The sequence below is a fragment of the Schistocerca americana genome, chromosome 5, assembly GCF_021461395.2.
Source record: "Schistocerca americana isolate TAMUIC-IGC-003095 chromosome 5, iqSchAmer2.1, whole genome shotgun sequence".
In the NCBI taxonomy this organism is placed as follows: domain Eukaryota; kingdom Metazoa; phylum Arthropoda; class Insecta; order Orthoptera; family Acrididae; genus Schistocerca; species Schistocerca americana.
The window spans coordinates 585,408,327-585,426,166 of record NC_060123.1 but is presented as its reverse complement, the minus strand read 5'-3'; the positions used below and the strand labels follow the sequence as shown (position 1 = coordinate 585,426,166).

Sequence of the window (17,840 nt, the reverse complement as noted above, 5' to 3'; positions counted from 1 at the left end):
ATATTGTGGAACGCAGAGAATTTTTTTTTTTACTCAAGTCGTTTTGGATTATGTGCTCGGCGTCAAAATGGGTTCAAATGGCTCTGAGCACTATGGGACTTAACTGCTGAGGTCATCAGTCCCCTAGAACTTAGAACTACTTAAACCTAACTAACCTGAGGACATCACACACATCCATGCCCGAGGCAGTATTCGAACCTGCGACCTTAGCGGTTCCAGACTGTAGCGCCTAGAACCGCTCGGCCACTACGGCTGGCGTCAAAATGGGAATAATGATCAAGTACAGGGATTAGGAGCAGAATCTATTTAAATATCAGGTGATGGAATGAAAGTGGAAATAAAGAGTCTCACTCATGCTAAAATAATGTCCGTGATTATATTCAGAAGTTGCGAATGGAATAAAGGAACTAACATAAAGGTTTCGAACAGTGATAAATGTGTGGAAGTTATAAATCAATTGTCTAACATCACGCTGCTTTAAGGTATCAGTAATGGGGATTAGAAGGCAGAAAAAAATTTGTAACATTAGTGAAGAGAGAGGAAAGTAACATAAATGTTCTTCAAGGGAAAAGAAGTAAAAAAGGAAAGAATCTGCTAAAAATAAAATTTGGACGCATGCATAAAACATAACTGAAGAAGTGAAATCACGCATGTAACTAGTAAGTCACCTAGTTCCAGTTAAGATATCATAAAAAATGAACTGCCTTTATTGAAAGGCTCTTCACTGACAACACGAATGTGCGTATTCCAATCATTTTATTAGAACTGTTGTAAAACACTGAGATACGTACGTTTCGAGCGTAAAATTGAAGGGAAAACGTGAGAAAGATAATATGTAGAAAAGGATGGATGGGTGCTGCTAAATAGAAAGATAAATACGTCAGTCATGAGTAAGTAGGTAAATAAATGTTGAAAAAAACTGCGAACATAAAATTATAAAAAGATATTGAAATGAATGAGCAGCTTTTAACAATGAATCTGTGCCAAAAATGGAGGTAATTTACTGTTTCTAATGGTAGGAACTCTATTATAGACATCCCATAATATGTCGACGTCTATTTCGTCCCCTTCAAAGAGAAATTCCTGTTGCACTTTCGTATTCTTATTGTACACACAGGACAGCAATCTAATTCTATTAGTCAATAGGTACTTCCACTTATGCAGCCCAAAAATCCAGATACATGACTTAGAAAGTCGTAGAAGTATTTGTTGATAAGGAATTTTTTTTTTACTCCTTGAATTTCAATTTAAGATCCTATGAGCTCACTGATGAAAGAGACTGATCTGGATATGAGCTCCACTTACACGTTTTACGGGGTCACAAGACTTCGAAAACTAAACAAGGATTCGTTATGTACGTGTTCACTTTACCAGATAGTCTCATACTTTATGTTTCATCGTACATACTGCGAAACCGGTATTTTCAGTCTCGGTCAGTAGCTATACAGACATGGCGTTGGATAATACGATTAAATTTAGCACAAGTCAAATTAACATACGCCAAATTAACACACAATTTGTAAATTTGCTTCACTCCAAGATATCACAGAGATGCTGACAAATGTGCGATAATAGTTCATATATAACATTCCTCTTCAGATGTAAAGAGAGACACTATCGTTCTCCGTCTGGTTTTTCTTCATCGCTAACTGAAGTCTGGGATCATCTCTTTCGGCGGCACCATTGCACGATGCCCTCTACGAGCCAGAACGCCATGGCAACGAGCAACAACAACGTCAGGAGGTGAATACAGAGTGTGTAGTCCCCCGTCTCGTCACGGACGTAACCTGAAAAAGAAAGACAGGTGATGGTTATGATCACTATTCTAAGGTGCTTAAACTACTCACATCAACGAGATAAAAAGCTAGCCACACAGCCCAGGTAAATACGTTCTGTAATACTCACAGAGCGCATCGTGAGTCCCTGTAGTAATAGAGTGCTGCTTCTACCTTCATTTGAATGAGAATCCACGCGCTCTTCACAGAAAACCACCAGAAAATTAAAAAAAACTTAATTAGTTACGTATCATTAAGTACTTCCAATAGGTGGAAAGGCGAGTCGGACGTAACAGGTATCACTAAAGGGTAATCCAGATATTGTTTACTGCCAATTCGATGTCGTCGTGAAGTTTATTTGCGAGGACCGGTTAGATCCCGACGCATACGTGGATAAAATTTCCTTTGGGTGGCTCTGTTTATGTAGTTTTCAGTTCCACCTTTCGACAGACAGTGTCCCAGACGACTTACCCATGACTGACGTATTTATCTTTGAACTCTCCCTATATAAAAGCAAATTTCTTGGGTATACATAACTGGAATTAGATTTCCATTACTCATTTACGCATTTATATTTCCTCAAAAATTTTCTCGACTTACGCCTTTCCCTCACACTAATGTCCAAAGACTGGATACGAGTACAGATTAGCTGCTTAGACTTGCACAGTTGCTGCTAATTTCTTACCGCGAAAACGAGGCCAAATTGTGCACGCCTTACTTCATTAGTCAATATGTGGTTCTACACGGTAATTTTAGTGCCATATGTGTATCATTCATCAAGTGCACAGTGAGTTAGCATTCAGAAGTTACTTTGGATTAGATCTTCTGCTGGCTGCAAGGATCTTATTTCACAAACAGCTTACTGCTAAAGCTGGTCTGCTTCCTTGGAACATCACGCTTGTTTGTTTTACACTCAGCTTCACTTCACAGAACCTAGCAATTTCGAGCCTTACAGGAACGCGTTTCTAGAACTGCTGGAAGTTTTACGGTTTCATCTCACAATACATGTACTGCTTTTCATAGTTTGCTTCAACTATTTAGAAATCGGGCTTGGTTGTAGAATAGTGTAGGTTTCTGCATACGGTTCTGATTCAAGGTTAAATGTCACAAGTTATTTTAATAACTCTCTCGAACTCATAATTAATAAATATAGGTACACCACTTTGAGATGACGAAAGGCATGGGATGGGAATATAAACAGACACAAATGGCAGTTGCACCTCGTACACAAGGTATACAAGGGCAATGCATCCCGTTCCGGAAATTGATAGGGAATTCAATATTTCGCAATCCACAGTGTTAGGACAACGCCGAGAATACCAAATGTCAGGCATTACCACTCATCACGGACAACGTAGTGACCGACGGCCTTCACTAAACGACCGAGAGCAGCGGCGTTCACATAGAGTTGTCGGTGCTAGAAGACAAGGAACAATGCTCGAAATAAGCGCAGAAATTAGTGTGGGGCGTACGACAAATGTATCCGTTAGGACAGTGCGACGAAATTTGGCGTAAATAGGCTGCGGCAGCAGACTGCTGACACGAATGCCATTGCTAACAACACGACATCACATATAACGACTCTCCAGGACTCGTGACTACATCGGTTGGACCCCAGACGACTGGGAAACGGTGTCCTGGTCAGATGAGTTCCGGTTTCAGTTGGTAAGAGCTGATTTTAGGGTTGGTGTGTGGCGCAGATCCCACGAAACCATCGACTGAAGTTGCCAACAGGACACTGCAAGCTGTCTGTGGCTCCATAATGGTGTAAGCTGTGGTTGTATGGAATGGTCTAGGTTTTCTAATCAAACGAAACCAATCATTGATTGGAAATAGTTGTGTTCAGCTGCTTGGAGACCATTTGCAGCCATTCATGAACATCATGTTCCGAAATAACGACTGAACTTTTGTTGATGATAATGCACCATGACACCGGGTCGAAAGTATTCGCGACTGGTTTGAATAACATTCTGGTCAGTTCGAGCGAATGTTTTGGTCACTCGGATAACCCGACATTAACCCCTTCGAAAGTTTGTGGAACATAGACGACAGGTCAGTTCGTACACAAAATCCTGCACCGGCAACGCTTTCACGGACGGCTATGCGGGCAGTCTTCTTCTTCTGTAGTGGTCATTCCAAGGATTGGTTGGCAACAGCTACAATGGCAGCTTGTCTCCATTCTGTGCGTCTTTCAGCTTTTCTCTTCATTTCTTTATAGGTGTTACATCCCACATCTTTCACAATTTGATCCATGTACCTCAGTCGTGGTCTTCCTCTTGGTCTTTTTCCCTCGACATATCCCTCTATGATTGTGTTCAGGAGTCCTTTATGTCTTAATAGATGGCCTGTAAATTGCACTCTTCTTTTAACAATGAAACTCCAGAAGCTTCTCTTCTCACCAGCTGTTTCCAGAACCACTTCGTTTGTGACCTTGTCGATCCATTTTATTTTGAGTATGCGTCTATAGCACCACATTTCACACCAAAACAAGCCACCTCTAACCTGTTTTCATTCTGTTATGTAACAAGTTACTTCATTTCTCGAAGACAGTACGGTTTCCGGCACATGCGGGCAGTATGGCTCTATATTTCTGCAGAGGACTTTCAATGACTTGTTGAGCACATGCTACGTCGTATTGCTGTACTACGGCGGGCAGGAGGTCCGACGTAATATTAAGAGGTATCCCATGACTTCTCTCACCTCAGTGTATAACACATTCATCCATAATGATTGCTTCGTAGTATGAAAAATTATGTTGCAGCACCAGATTTACAGCTAACGAAAGAAGAAACACGTACGCCGGTCTAACACGGAAAGAATTAAGGTACCGTTACCCATGCTCAACAGCGGCAAAAACAGCTGTCACAAAAAACCAACATTCGTGTCGCAGGTATCGACTGATTTGTTTTTCCAAAGATGTAGTGCTCTTTAGCCTCAGCTCCTGTCCCATATTAACAGGCTTACAATTTTAAATAATTAATATTTACAATTAAGAGTTTTACAATTCTAAATAACATTTACTAAAAATTAAAAGTAAAGCAGATACTCGTGTCACCAAACGTTTCCCACAAGTCCTATAAAGTAATGCCGGAAACCGTACTGTCTTCGAGAAATGAAGTAACTTGTTACATAACAGAATGAAAACAGGTTAGAGGTGGCTTGTTTTGGTGTGAAATGACGTCTGATGAGAGCCTAGCAGGGGTGTTGTAGGTTTGAAAGACGTTAATAGTGAACCCCTCGGCCAGTGGCTAGACATGACGTCACGAGCTTCGTTAGCAGTTAGCATGATGACAGTTATGGTGATACATATTTTCGATTTGGAAAGTTTAATCACTAAGAACACAGCCGAGTACAATACACCAGAATAAAGAGCTCAACGAAGCGATTAGTTTCATATGTAGCATCACTGCGGAAGTGAAAGCCAAGGGAAATTACAACCGTTATTTTTCCCAAGGGCATACAGCTCTACCATATGGTTAAATGTTGATGCATTCCTTTGGGTAAAATATTCCAGAGGTAAAATAGTCCCCCATTCGGATCTCCGTGCGGGGACTACTGTGGAGGACGCCGGGGGGGGGGGGGGGAGGGGGGGCGAACTGACTACCTACAGGTTGGAGCGTGGAACGTAAGATCACTTAATCGGGGCGGTTAAGTTGGAACATTTAAAAAGAGAAATCGATAGGTAGAAATTAAATGTAGTGGGGATTAGTGAAGTTCGGTGACAGGACGGACAGCAATTTTGGTCAGGTAAGAACAAAGTTATAAGTACGGAATCAAATAGGGATAATGCAGGAGTAGGTCTAATCACGAATAAGATAACAGGAATGTGGGTTAATGTGTTATGATCTGCATAGCAAATGCATTACCACTGCCAAGACAGACACGAAGCCAACACCCATCACGGTAGTGTAAGTGTATATGCCAAAAGCTATGCAGATGATGAAGAGATTAAAGAATGAATGATGAGATACAAGATATTGTTCAGATAGTTGAGGGAGACGAGTATCTCCTTGTGACTGGGGACCGGAATTTGGTAATAGAAAGTGGAAGAGACTGGACAAGAAATCGACACCAGGAAAGGAAGGAAAGGAAAAATACTATGTGAGTATCGACTAAGAGAAAAGGAGAAAGAGAGAAAACAGCCTGGAAGAATTTTGCGTAGAGCATAATTTAATAATTGTTAACATTTGGTTTAAGAGTCATGAAAGAAGGTTGTTCACGTGAAACAGACCTACAGACGTCGCAAGGCTTCAGATTGCTTATGTAGAGGTACGAGGGAGATTCTGGAAACAGATTTTAAACCGAAAGACATTTCCAGAGGCAGAGGTGGAAACTGACAACAATTTTTTGGTTATGAATTGTAGATTAAAACCGAAGAAATTGTAAACTGATATGAAATTAAGGAAATGGGTCCAGGATAAGTTGAAGGAACCAGAGGCCTTTGAGAGTTTCAGAGTGAGCGTTAGGAAATATTGACTACAACGGATCAACGTTATAACCTAGAAGACGAAGGGGTAGCTTTGAGAGATAAAATAGTGAAGACAGTAGAGGATGAAGTAGGCAAAAAGAAACGACCTAGTAGGAATCCATGAACATCAAATGAGATATTGAATTTAACTGGTTAAACGAGAAAATATAAAAATACAGCAAGGGAAGCAGGGTAGAGAGAATACAAATGTCTAAAAATGAGATGAAGAGGAAGTTCAAAATGGCTGAGTAGGAATGACTAGAGGCCCAGTGGAAGGATATTCACCTATGGGAGAATTAAAGAGACGTTTGGAGTAAGTCATCTGTATGAATATCAAATGCTCAGATGGAGAAGCAGCATTAAGCAAGGAAGGGAAAGCTGAAAGATGGAAGGAATATTTAGAGGAGCTATGCAAGGGAAAATGAAGGCAATATTATGGACAGGGAAGCGGATGTAGATGAAGATGAGAAGGGATATATGATACTGCAAGAAGAATTTGATAGAGCACTGGAAGACCTAACTTGAAACAAGCCCTCTGGAGTAGACGATATTCCGTCTGAACCACTGATATCCTTGGGCGAACCAGCTGTTACAGAACTATTCCACCTGGTGTGCAAGGTGTATGAGATAAAATACCGTCAGACATCAGTAAGAATATAACAATTCCTATTCCAAAGAAAGCAGATGGTGGCATGTTCGCGTATTACCGAACTATCACATTAATAAGACTTGACTGCGAAATGTTAGCACTAACTGTTTAGAGAAAATGGAAAAAATTTTAGAAGCGGTATGCTACGGATACGTCGTAACACTCGAGGAAATATTGAATCTACAACTTAGAACGCTGTTACTGAAAGGCAGACTTTCGTTTATGGCTTTTGTAGTTTTAGAGAAAGCGTTTGATAATGACGACTAGATCACTCTCTTAGAAATTCTGAAGATAGCAGGGATAAAATACAGAGAGCGAAATGCTATATACGAGGGTTGGAACATAATAGTGGCAGCTATCTATTCACAACCGATAGAAAAGAGTAACGTGTTTGCACCTGTTACTGTGCTTCAAAGAAGTCACCAGCGTTGTGTAGAACACGTTGCCAGCGATGTGGAACGCATAGTATACCGTTAGCCGAGCCTGTTCTGTTGATGGTGCGAATGGAGCGGTCTACTGCCTGTAGAATCTCTGGAACAGTTCTGAAGCGAATGCCACGAAGTCGTTCCTTAATCTTCGGAATCAAATCAAAGTCACAAGCACTTAAGTCTGGGAAGTATGGTGGATGGTACAGTACTTCCTAGTCCCATCGACAGAACTGAACATCCACAGCTTGCGCTGTATGCGCCCGCGCATTGTCGTTCAAAATGATGGGTGGGTTGCGCAGAAAGTGTCGCCGCTTCTTTCGCAAAGCTGGTCGCAGGTGATGCTCCAAAAACGAACAATATTACTGGGCAGTGACGGTCTGCCGTGGGGGAACGTAATGCGTTAGGATTGTAAGTGGGCTGTTTAGGTTTTTACGTTGGTAACGCCATGTAGCGCTCTATATGAAAATCACTGACTGCACTGTGTGCAGTCTGTGGCTGGTTTACATTATAGGAATTTGCTATTGTAGTGTTGAGCAGTTGGCTGTTAACAACGCGTAGCGTTGGGCAGTTGGAGGTGAGCCGCCAGCAGTGGTGGATGTGGGGAGATAGATAGAAGAATTTTAAGAGCGGACGATCTGGACATGTGTCCGCCAGAAAGAGTAAGTTTATAGGACTGGATGTCATGAACTGTTATAAATATATTATGACTTTTGAACACTATTAAGGTAAATACATTGTTTGTTTTCTACCAGAATCTTTCATTTGCTAACTATGCCTACCAGTAGGTAGTGCCTTCAGCAGTCAGAATCCTTTACTTAGCTGGCAGTATTGGCGCTCGCTGTGTTGAAGTAGTTCGAGTAACGAAGATTTTTGTGAGGTAAGTGATTCATGAAAGGTATAGGTTATTGTTAGTCAGGACCATTCTTTTGTAGGGATTATTGAAAGTCAGATTGCGTTGCGCTAAAGATATTGTGTGTGAGTTTACGCACAGTCATTTATAATATTTCTAAGGGGACGTTTCAGGATAACACTATCACCTTCGTACACGAGAATCACCATAACTTTAGACCGCTCCATTGGCACCATCAACAGAACAGTCTCTGCTAACAGTGTACTACCCCTTCCACATGGCTGGCAGCGGATTCTATACAACGCTTGTGACTACTCTGAAGGAAAGTAACAGGCGCAAACATGTAACTCTTTTGTAAAGGTTGTGAATAAATAGTTGCCATAATTTAAGTTCCAACCCTCGTATAAATTGAAGAATGAGAAGTTAGTATACCTTTTAGAGGTTTCAGATCTACTCAAGATTTATTGTTGCAACAATACGAATCGAGAATATGAAATGTTTGCATTTATAGATAAATAGCACAAGCTGATCTGAGGTACCAGGTATCGACCAATGCTAAAACACCCATATAAGTACATGGTATAAACTCCACAGGCAGCAATACAGACGCAGGCTCTGGCATCCACTCGATAGTACAGATTGCGAATAGTGTCCTGGAACATGTTATGCCACGCCATCTCGACCTGTTCACATAGTTCCGTAAGAGCTTTTGGTTGACGAGTCGTACTATTCATTTCTCATCCCATCATATACACACGTGTTCGTTTGGAGATAAGTCCAGAGATCGTGATGACCAGAGAAACTGCTGCACGTCTCGGAGAGCACATTGAGTGTGGGCAAGCATTATCCTGTTGGAAAAAAACGGCAACTTCTTGTTGCAAGAACAACAGAAGAATGGATCTAACAATATTATGAACATACCTAGCGCTGGTTAACGTCCCCTCCAGAAAGGCTTTTCGCACCCCAGACCATTAGCTCTGGAGCTGTGTGAGTGTGTCTTGGACCGAATGCTTTCTATGAGACAGCGTTCATCAGATCTACACTGTACGCGCAGACGACCATCACTAGCGTGACAGCAGAATCTGCTTTCATCGGTAAAGACCACAGCACACCGTTCCATTTTCCAAGAGATCCTCCGACGGCATCAGCCTAGCCATGATACGTCTACGCTGTGGCGTGACTGGGAGATGGGATAGAGGTGTGTGTGCTCTTAGTCCCACTTTCAATTATCAGTTCGCAACAGCTGGTGTTTACACTTCTGGGCTCAAGAGCCCTGTTATCTTTGCTATGGTGCTGTTAGATCTACCAATGGCCCCCTTACAATAAGACGATCTCGGCTGGTGTCTGTGCTGCATGGACATCTAGGACCTCGTGTACAGTTGTGAAAATATTCACATGAACACTGATATGTACAGGTACCATTTAGTCGGCTGTGCTGCTTGCTGTCATATCACGAGGAAAAGCCAGAATTTTGTCGATGATACCCCACGTATTCCATGATTCCTCATCTGTCGGTTATCTTTTTGGTATCTTCTTAGGTGCGTTGTGGATCTCTTTGTGATGGTTTGACTGAGTTTTCAGAAAGTTGAGAAATGATGGCCCTCTTAATGGTCACATATGTGGTCTACACTGCAAAGAAAGAAGAGCTTGTATGTTGCTTTGAATGACCGGAGAAAACATCAGTGAAACACTGAAATCAACACTTTCTCGACAAAACCCATACCGATTTCAGTATTCCTCAGACACTGTTACATCAGCATTATGTATAATGGCCATTGGTCAGAGATCCATAAACAACCCTGGTTCTAAAACATTCCCAAGAAATATTTATTGGCGAGACCTATTTCTGTGAATAAGTTTGGAGCACAGCATTGTATGGTAGTGCAACATGGGCTGTGAGAAAACCAGAAAAGAAGAGAATCGAAACATCTGAACTGGGATGCTGCAGAGGAAAATTTGGTGGAGTGATAAGATAAGGAATGGGGAGGTTTTCCGCAGTATTTGAAAGGAAAGGAATATATGGAAAACACTCACAAAAAGAACGGACAGGGTGATAGGGCATCTATTAAGATATCGGGGAATAACTTCCACGACACTAGAGGGAGCTGTAGAGGGTAAAAACTGTACAGGAAGACATAGATTGGAATGCATCCCGCAAATAATTGAGGATGTTGTTTACAAGTGCTACTCCGAGATAAAAAGTTAGCGCAGGAGAGGAACTCGTAGTGTATCGCATCAAACCAGTCATAAGACTGTTGGCTCAAAAAAAAGGCCTGTATATGTTTGTGTGTACGTCTCTGTGTGTGTGTGTGTGTGTGTGTGTGTGTGTGTGTGTGTGTGTGTGTGTGTGTATGTGTGCGTGTGTCCGTGATGACGGCTTCCTTACCTATAGCAGGTCCGACAGTGAAGAGCAGGATACCGCAGGAGACCATGTTAAAGCCGACGGCGGCCGGCAGCTTGTGCTCTGGGCACACCTCGGCCACGCACAGGTTTATATTGGCGAAACCGATACCTCGAGAGACTCCACACAGAGCGTTCCACACGCACAGAGCCACCATACTAGAGGACGTGGCGATCACTGCGCAGAGGAACAGTGGTCAATGCGAAAGCCAAGTCAGCGTCACTAGTGCTTTTCATTCTAAGTTTCTATGACTAAATGAATATACTATGTGTAATAGGAATGGGAAACAAAGAACGACAGGAATGTGTTTTAGCGTAGTTTTGAAAATGTAAGTAAAAACAAACTTTAGATGGAAATTTAAGTAATTCAGTTCACTAATATTAGAAAACTACTTTTTTCAGTACTGAAAACAAGCCTCAAATACGCAATAATTAACGTAACAAAAGGAAAATGTAATGCATCAAATATAATTATATCTTAGTCCATAACAGAGAATGTAGTAACAAGGAAAATATTGCAGTCAGAAAACTCAAAGTGCACAAGCATGCATGAAGCGTCACTCTGTGCTGACGGAATATCATCATCTTAATCATAATCATTAACAGCGTCATCAACATCACACAAAACAGTTCACACACATCAAACACGTCTGTTTGAAACAGAAGCCTCTCTACCATCTTCTAACTTCCCATGTTTGCCTGTCCTCCAGCACACTGCAGTTTTTCCCTTTCCTTGGATCTTTTCCTGTGATCTCTTCAGCAGTCTGACTCTGTCATCCTCCTACTGTTTGCAGAAATCTTAGTCTCTTATTTCCTTGGTATTCCTATCCTTGTTCACGTGTGTATAACATTCTTTCGTCTGTCCATCTCTAAACATGTCATTTTGCTGCAATCTGCTATGTAACTTTCCTCCATTATCCATATTACGGAAGCATATTATAAAATAGGGACATTGTACTTTTCCGCCTTCGGGGCTCTCGTGCGATCAAAATTTAGCTACTTATGCTGCTGAAAATTCAATTGTTCTTCTACCACTTTTATTGATCTTTTTTCTGCTGTCAGCTTCCTTAGTCGTACCACATAAATCCTTGACAAAACTCTCTATAGTCTTGCAAAGTTCCCGTATAAAACAAAATAACCGAGTCAGTCTGATGATTGATCTGCCCAGAACACCTAAGTGGGGCCGAGTTCAGCTTTCATAAAAAAACAAAACTGAACGCAACATATATAGAAAACTACTAACCAGTGGTTTCTTTCTGCTGTCATGTTTACCAGATACACATCAAAACTGCCATGAAGAAAATCATAATTCAATACAGACACGCGAATCAAACATACATTTTCCAAATCAAGTAATGAAATTTCGAAAAACAAACACTCATCATTGCGCTAAGAATAGCCAAGGTGTTGTGTGCACCAGTGAATGAACACAAGCATCCCCTCCATGTACTGACCATAAACCACACAACAAACATGGCTGCTAATGTAGTTCAATGCATACTGAGTAATAGTTCACATCACAGCCGCCCAAAGGACACCATGACTGCAGGCACAAGCTATATTTTTTGTGAACACTTGCCTGGCAAGCCCACAACTAAATCTATTCCAAGGAATGAGTAATAGCGGATATTGGCTTCCCTTGATCTCGCAGCCGCAAACAGTGCATCAGGTGGCGCCATCCCTTTGAAATTTGATACCTGTGAAATTCATGTTTGTGTGTGGTCTCGGAACACATGCACTATCTCAAGTGGTTACTTCCTGTTGGCCAAAGCAGAGGATGGCGGCATCTCCTTAGATCAATATCTGGGAAATTCCTGTCGAAACAAATGTACTCTCTCTCTCTTTCTCTCTCCCTGAGGTGGTTACTTCCTGTTGCAACATTTGACTCAAACCCATAGACCAAGATGCTCTACTCTCTGCGGTTGAAAAAAATCGATAACCAATCTTAGAAGGGGATGCTGTTGTCCACACACCTCGAATTTCTCACACAGAATGTGGATTTCTCCCTTTTACATAAGTAATTTTTGAAGACAGAAGAAATCGAAGCATAAACACGTTTTCACATCGTAAAGTATCGTTACTTGTTGTGGAACTCGTGTGCAAGAGTATGTCATATGCTGTATTTCCTCTAAATATTCTCTCTTCACTTAAAAAAAAAATCTGTTCACATCTGCTTACTGTCTGCTATGTCATGCACCACAAGACTAGAATATTGAACTTATTTTTGGCTCATGAGGGAATACTTGGAGCATGCTCTGCCTCCGTCACTTGATGTGACCTTACTTTCGAACGTCTTAAGTTAGTAGCATAGAGGAGTCGTAGATATCAGGTTAATACTACATATCACTTTAAAAATCGGTTCTATTATGACGGCCATCTCTCCCTGTTTAGGTGGGATATGGAAATTTCGTTAAAATATATCGTCGCAATGAACAAATGCTTGATTACCACTTAAGACTAGTGAATTATACCTATGGTACTCTCACCCTCACCTCCACCTGCCCAGTGGTACGTCGTTGATAACAAATTGATTGACTAATTAAATTGATCATGAGAGTTCCTTTGCTTGATGAGTAATTTCTTTCCTGCAGTCGTAATACATTCGCCAGGTAACCTTTACACACGCTTCTGCGATTTCTCTGGAGGGCTTCCCACATACTAAGTAGTCACTTTGTTCATTACCAAACAGGATGGTAACCGTCGCCACATATCTGAAGATACCCATCACTAATTATGCTGGAAGTTAGTCACGTCAGTCTTGACAAAACTCTACCGTCTAGTGAGCAAGATGTATGAGACAGGAGAAATACCCTCAGACTTCAAGAAGAATATAATAATTCCAATCCCAAAGAAAGCAGGTGTTGACAGATGTGAAAATTACCGAACTATCAGTTTAATAAGTCATAGATGCAAAATACTAACGCGAATTCTTTACAGACGAATGGAAAAACTGGCAGAAGATCAGTTTGGATTCCGTAGAAATGTTGGAACACGTGAGGCAATACTGACCCTACGACTTATCTCAGAAGAAAGATTAAGGAAAGGCAAACCTACGTTTCTAGCAGTAGAGAAAGCTTTTGAGAATGTTGATTGGAATACTCTCTTTCCAATTCTGAAGGTGGCAGGGGTAAAATACAGGGAGCGAAAGGCTATTTACAATTTGTACAGAAACCAGATGGCAGTTATATGAGTCAAGGGACATGAAAGGAAAACAGTGGTTGGGAAGGGAGTGAGACAGGGTTGTAGCCTATCCCTGATGTTATTCAATCTGTATATTGAGCAAGCAGTAAGGGAAACAAAAGAAAAATTCGGAGTAGGTATTGAAATGTCCTGTGACGAGGGCCTCCCGTCGGGTAGACCGTTCGCCTGGTGTAAGTCTTTCGATTTGACGCCACTTCGGCGAGTTGCACGTCAATGGGGATGAAATGATGATGATTAGGACAACACAACACCCAGGCCCTGAGCGGAGAAAATGTCCGACCCAGCCGGGAATCGAACCCGGGCCCTTTGGACTGACAGTCTGTCGCGCTGACCACTCAGCTACCGTGGGCGGACGGAGTAAGTATTAAAATCCATGGAGAAGAAATAAAAACTTTGAGGTTCGCCGATGACATTGTAATTCTGTCAGAGACAGCAAAGGACTTAGAAGAGCAGTTGAACGGAATGGACAGTGTCTTGAAAGTAGGGTATAAGATGAATATCAACAAAAGCAAAACGAGGATAATGGAATGTAGTCGAATTAAGTTGGGTGATGCTGAGGGAATTAGATTAGGAAATGAGACACTTAAAGTAGTAAAGGAGTTTTGCTATTTGGGGAGCAAACAAACTGACGATGGTCGAAGTAGAGAGGATATAAAATGTAGATTGGCAATGGCAAGGAAAGCGTTTCTGAAGAAGAAAAATTTGTTAACATCGAGTATAGAGTTAAATGTGAGGAAGTCGTTTCTGAAAGTTTTTGTATGGAGTGTAGCCATGTATGGAAGTGAAACGTGGACGATAAATAGCTTAGACCAGAAGAGAATAGAAGCTTTCGAAATGTGGTGCTACAGAAGAATGCTGAATATTAGATGGGTAGATCACATAACTAATGACGAGGTATTGAATGGAATTGGAGAGAAGGGTGCTTGTGGCACAACCGGACTAGAAGAAGTGATCTGTTGGTAGGACATGTTCTGAGACATCGAGGGATCACAAATTTAGTATTGGAGGGCAGCGTGGAGGGTAAAAACCGAAGAGGGAGAACAAGAGATGAATACACTAAGCATATTCAGAAGGATGTAGGCTGCAGTAGGTACTGGGAGATGAAGAAGCTTGCACAGGATAGAGTAGCATGGAGCGCTGCATCAAACCAGTCTCAGGACTGAAGACCACAACAAGTCACTTAGAATTCTGGTATTCTGCTCCCGAACTAATCCTGCTCGGACCCGTCGGTCTATGGAGGCAATAAAATGCCTCACTCCCGCCTCCACCCAGACGATGCCCCCGCCCCTACTCCCACCACCGCCACCCGGCCGCATACGAACAGCAGCCACAACAGGGACAAGAGCCCCTGACGCATGCCAGGGCTCTACCGGTCCCAGCCAACAAGGTGTTGCTCGCTGTGCCAGACTGTTGTTAATGATTCCGGACTCACAAAGTTGACCTTCCCTTCTCAGAACAGGGCACTTAAATACTGCCAGGGTAAATACCTGAATGTTGAAAAACATGCTTCACCTCCTGTCACCTGCAAAATGAAACGTTCTGAGATGTGTTTTCGAAGTACGCCAGAAAGGCTGACCCAGTGAATAATAGCAAAATACCTGTGTGCTGGCCACCCTATCCCAAATGTGTATGAGGGTGCAGACTGGGTTTCCCTCAGAACATAGCCTTGTAAAAGCGATCTTATTGGCTTCCAAAAAGTAGTGGCTGAATGCTTCAAGAACTCAAATGGGAATCCCTGGAAGGAAGGCAATGTTCTTTTAGAGGAACTCTATCGAGAAGAGACATTTGAAGCGGACTGCGGAAGGATTCTACCGCTGCCAACATACATTATGCATAAGGTCCATGAAGATAAGATACAAGAAATTAGCACCCATATGCAGGCATAAAGACAGTGTTTTTCTTTCACTCAATTTGCAAGTGGAACAGGAAAGGCGATGATTAATAGTGGTACAGGGTACCCTACGCCACACACTGTATAATGACTTGTGAAGTATGTACATAGATGTACCCGAAAATTTAGTCTACCTATTAAGATGCCTGTCAGTCCACCAATAGACCCACAAAACCCACATAAGAATGTTGTCTCGTATTTATCAAGAAAACAAAAGACGATACTTCTGCTGCTGATAGTCTCTCGGCAAAATCTTGCAATCACTATGTGAGACATTTGTGAAAGGTAGCCGGCCGAGGTGGCCGAGCGGCTCTAGGCGCTACAGTTTGGAACCGCGCGACCGCTACGGTCGCAGGTTCGAATCCTGCCTCGGTCATTGATGTGTGTGATGTCCTTAGGTTAGTTAGGTTTAAGTAGTTCTAAGTTCTAGGGGACTGATGACCTTAGAAGTTAAGTCCCATAGTGCTCAGAGCCATTTGAACCATTTTTTTGTGAAAGGTAACATGTTTGCCTCCAACACTCAGAAGAAGTGGTATAGAGCTCACCTCTCAACTCTCCTTTCGTCAGTGTATCGCTTACTTGCCATATTCTCACGAATCTTCCAATCTTCGACACAATATTTTAATCCACCTGATTTCTACATCTACATCCATACTCCGCAAGCCACCTGACGGTGTGTGGCGGAGGGTACCCTGAGTACCTCTATCGGTTCTCCCTTCTATTCCAGTCCCGTACTGTTCGTGGAAAGAAGGATTGTCTGTATGCTTTTGTGTGGGCTCTAATCTCTCTGATTTTATCCTCATGGTCTCTTCGCGAGATATACGTAGAAGGGAGCAATATACTGCTGGACTCTTCGGTGAAGGTATGTTCTCGAAACTTTAACAAAAGCCCGTACCGAGCTACTGAGCGTCTCTCCTGTAGAGTCTTACACTGGAGTTTATCTATCATCTCCGTAACGCTTTCGCGATTACTAAATTATCCTGTAACGAAGAGCGCTGCTCTCCGTTGGATCTTCTCTATCTCATCTATCAACTCTATCTGGTACGGATCCCATACCGCTGAGCAGTATTCAAGCACTGGGCGAACGAGTGTACTGTAACCTACTTCCTTTGTTTTCGGATTGCATTTCCTTAGGATTCTTCCAATGAATCTCAGTCTGGCATCTGCTTTACCGACGATCAACTTTATACGATCATTCCATTTTAAATCACTCCTAATGCGTACTCCCAGATAATTTATGGAATTAACTGCTTCCAGTTGCTGACCTGCTATTTTGTAGCTAAATGATAAGGGATCTATCTTTCTATGTATTCGCAGCACATTACACTTGTCTACATTGAGATTCAATTGCCATTCCCTGCACCATGCGTCAATTCGCTGCAGATCCTCCTGCATTTCAGTACAATTTTCCATTGTCACAACCTCTCGATACACCACAGCATCATCTGCAAAAAGCCTCAGTGAACTTCTGATGTCATCCACCAGGTCATTTATGTATATTGTGAACAGCAACGGTCCCATGACACTCCCCTGTGGCACACCAGAAATCACGCTTACTTCGGAAGACTTCTCTCCATTGAGAATGACATGCTGCGTTCTGTTATCTAGGAACTCCTCAATCCAATCACACAATTGGTCTGATAGTCCATATGCTCTTACTTTGTTCATTAAACGACTGTGGGGAACTATATCGAACGCCTTGCGGAAGTCAAGAAACACGGCATCTACCTGGGAATCCGTGTCTATGGCCCTCTGAGTCTCGTGGACGAATAGCGCGAGCTGGGTTTCACACGACCGTCTTTTTCGAAACCCATGCTGATTCCTACAGAGTAGATTTCTGGTCTCCAGAAAAGTCATTATACCCATTTCGATGAGTAGGAGGTGTCCCCACCAAGTGTCACACCCCTGTTACTTATCTCGGAATCCCATCATGTTCCTACAGCACTGTTACATTAATTATAAGGCTATCTACTCCTCCACCTGTCACTGACTAGGTAAAGAGGTATTACAAGAAGAAAAATAGCGCCCTAACATACAGGAAGAAAGGCACAATCATGCAGAGTATACGAGAACGGTACAAAGAAATTCAGAAGCATAAAACCGACAATTCATCAACCTCGAATGACTGTCTAAAAATATCACCCTGTATGTGTTGTAATCTCCTTTATTGCATTCCTG

The 17,840-nt window shown here is 42.1% G+C and overlaps 1 protein-coding gene across 1 annotated transcript in view; it reads right to left on the bottom strand.

The window, feature by feature from the left end:
• Positions 1 to 843: 843 nt before the first annotated feature.
• The window catches only part of LOC124616559 (monocarboxylate transporter 2-like), an 80,475-nt gene continuing 63,478 nt past the window's right edge, over positions 844 to 17,840 (bottom strand). Inside the window, exons 7-8 of the mRNA XM_047144878.1 lie at positions 10,557 to 10,748; positions 844 to 1,787 (exon numbers count right to left, since the gene is read on the bottom strand). Coding sequence (XP_047000834.1) covers positions 1,663 to 1,787; positions 10,557 to 10,748 — 317 coding nt within the window. The 3' untranslated portion in view covers positions 844 to 1,662. The remainder of the gene's footprint in view (positions 1,788 to 10,556; positions 10,749 to 17,840) is intronic.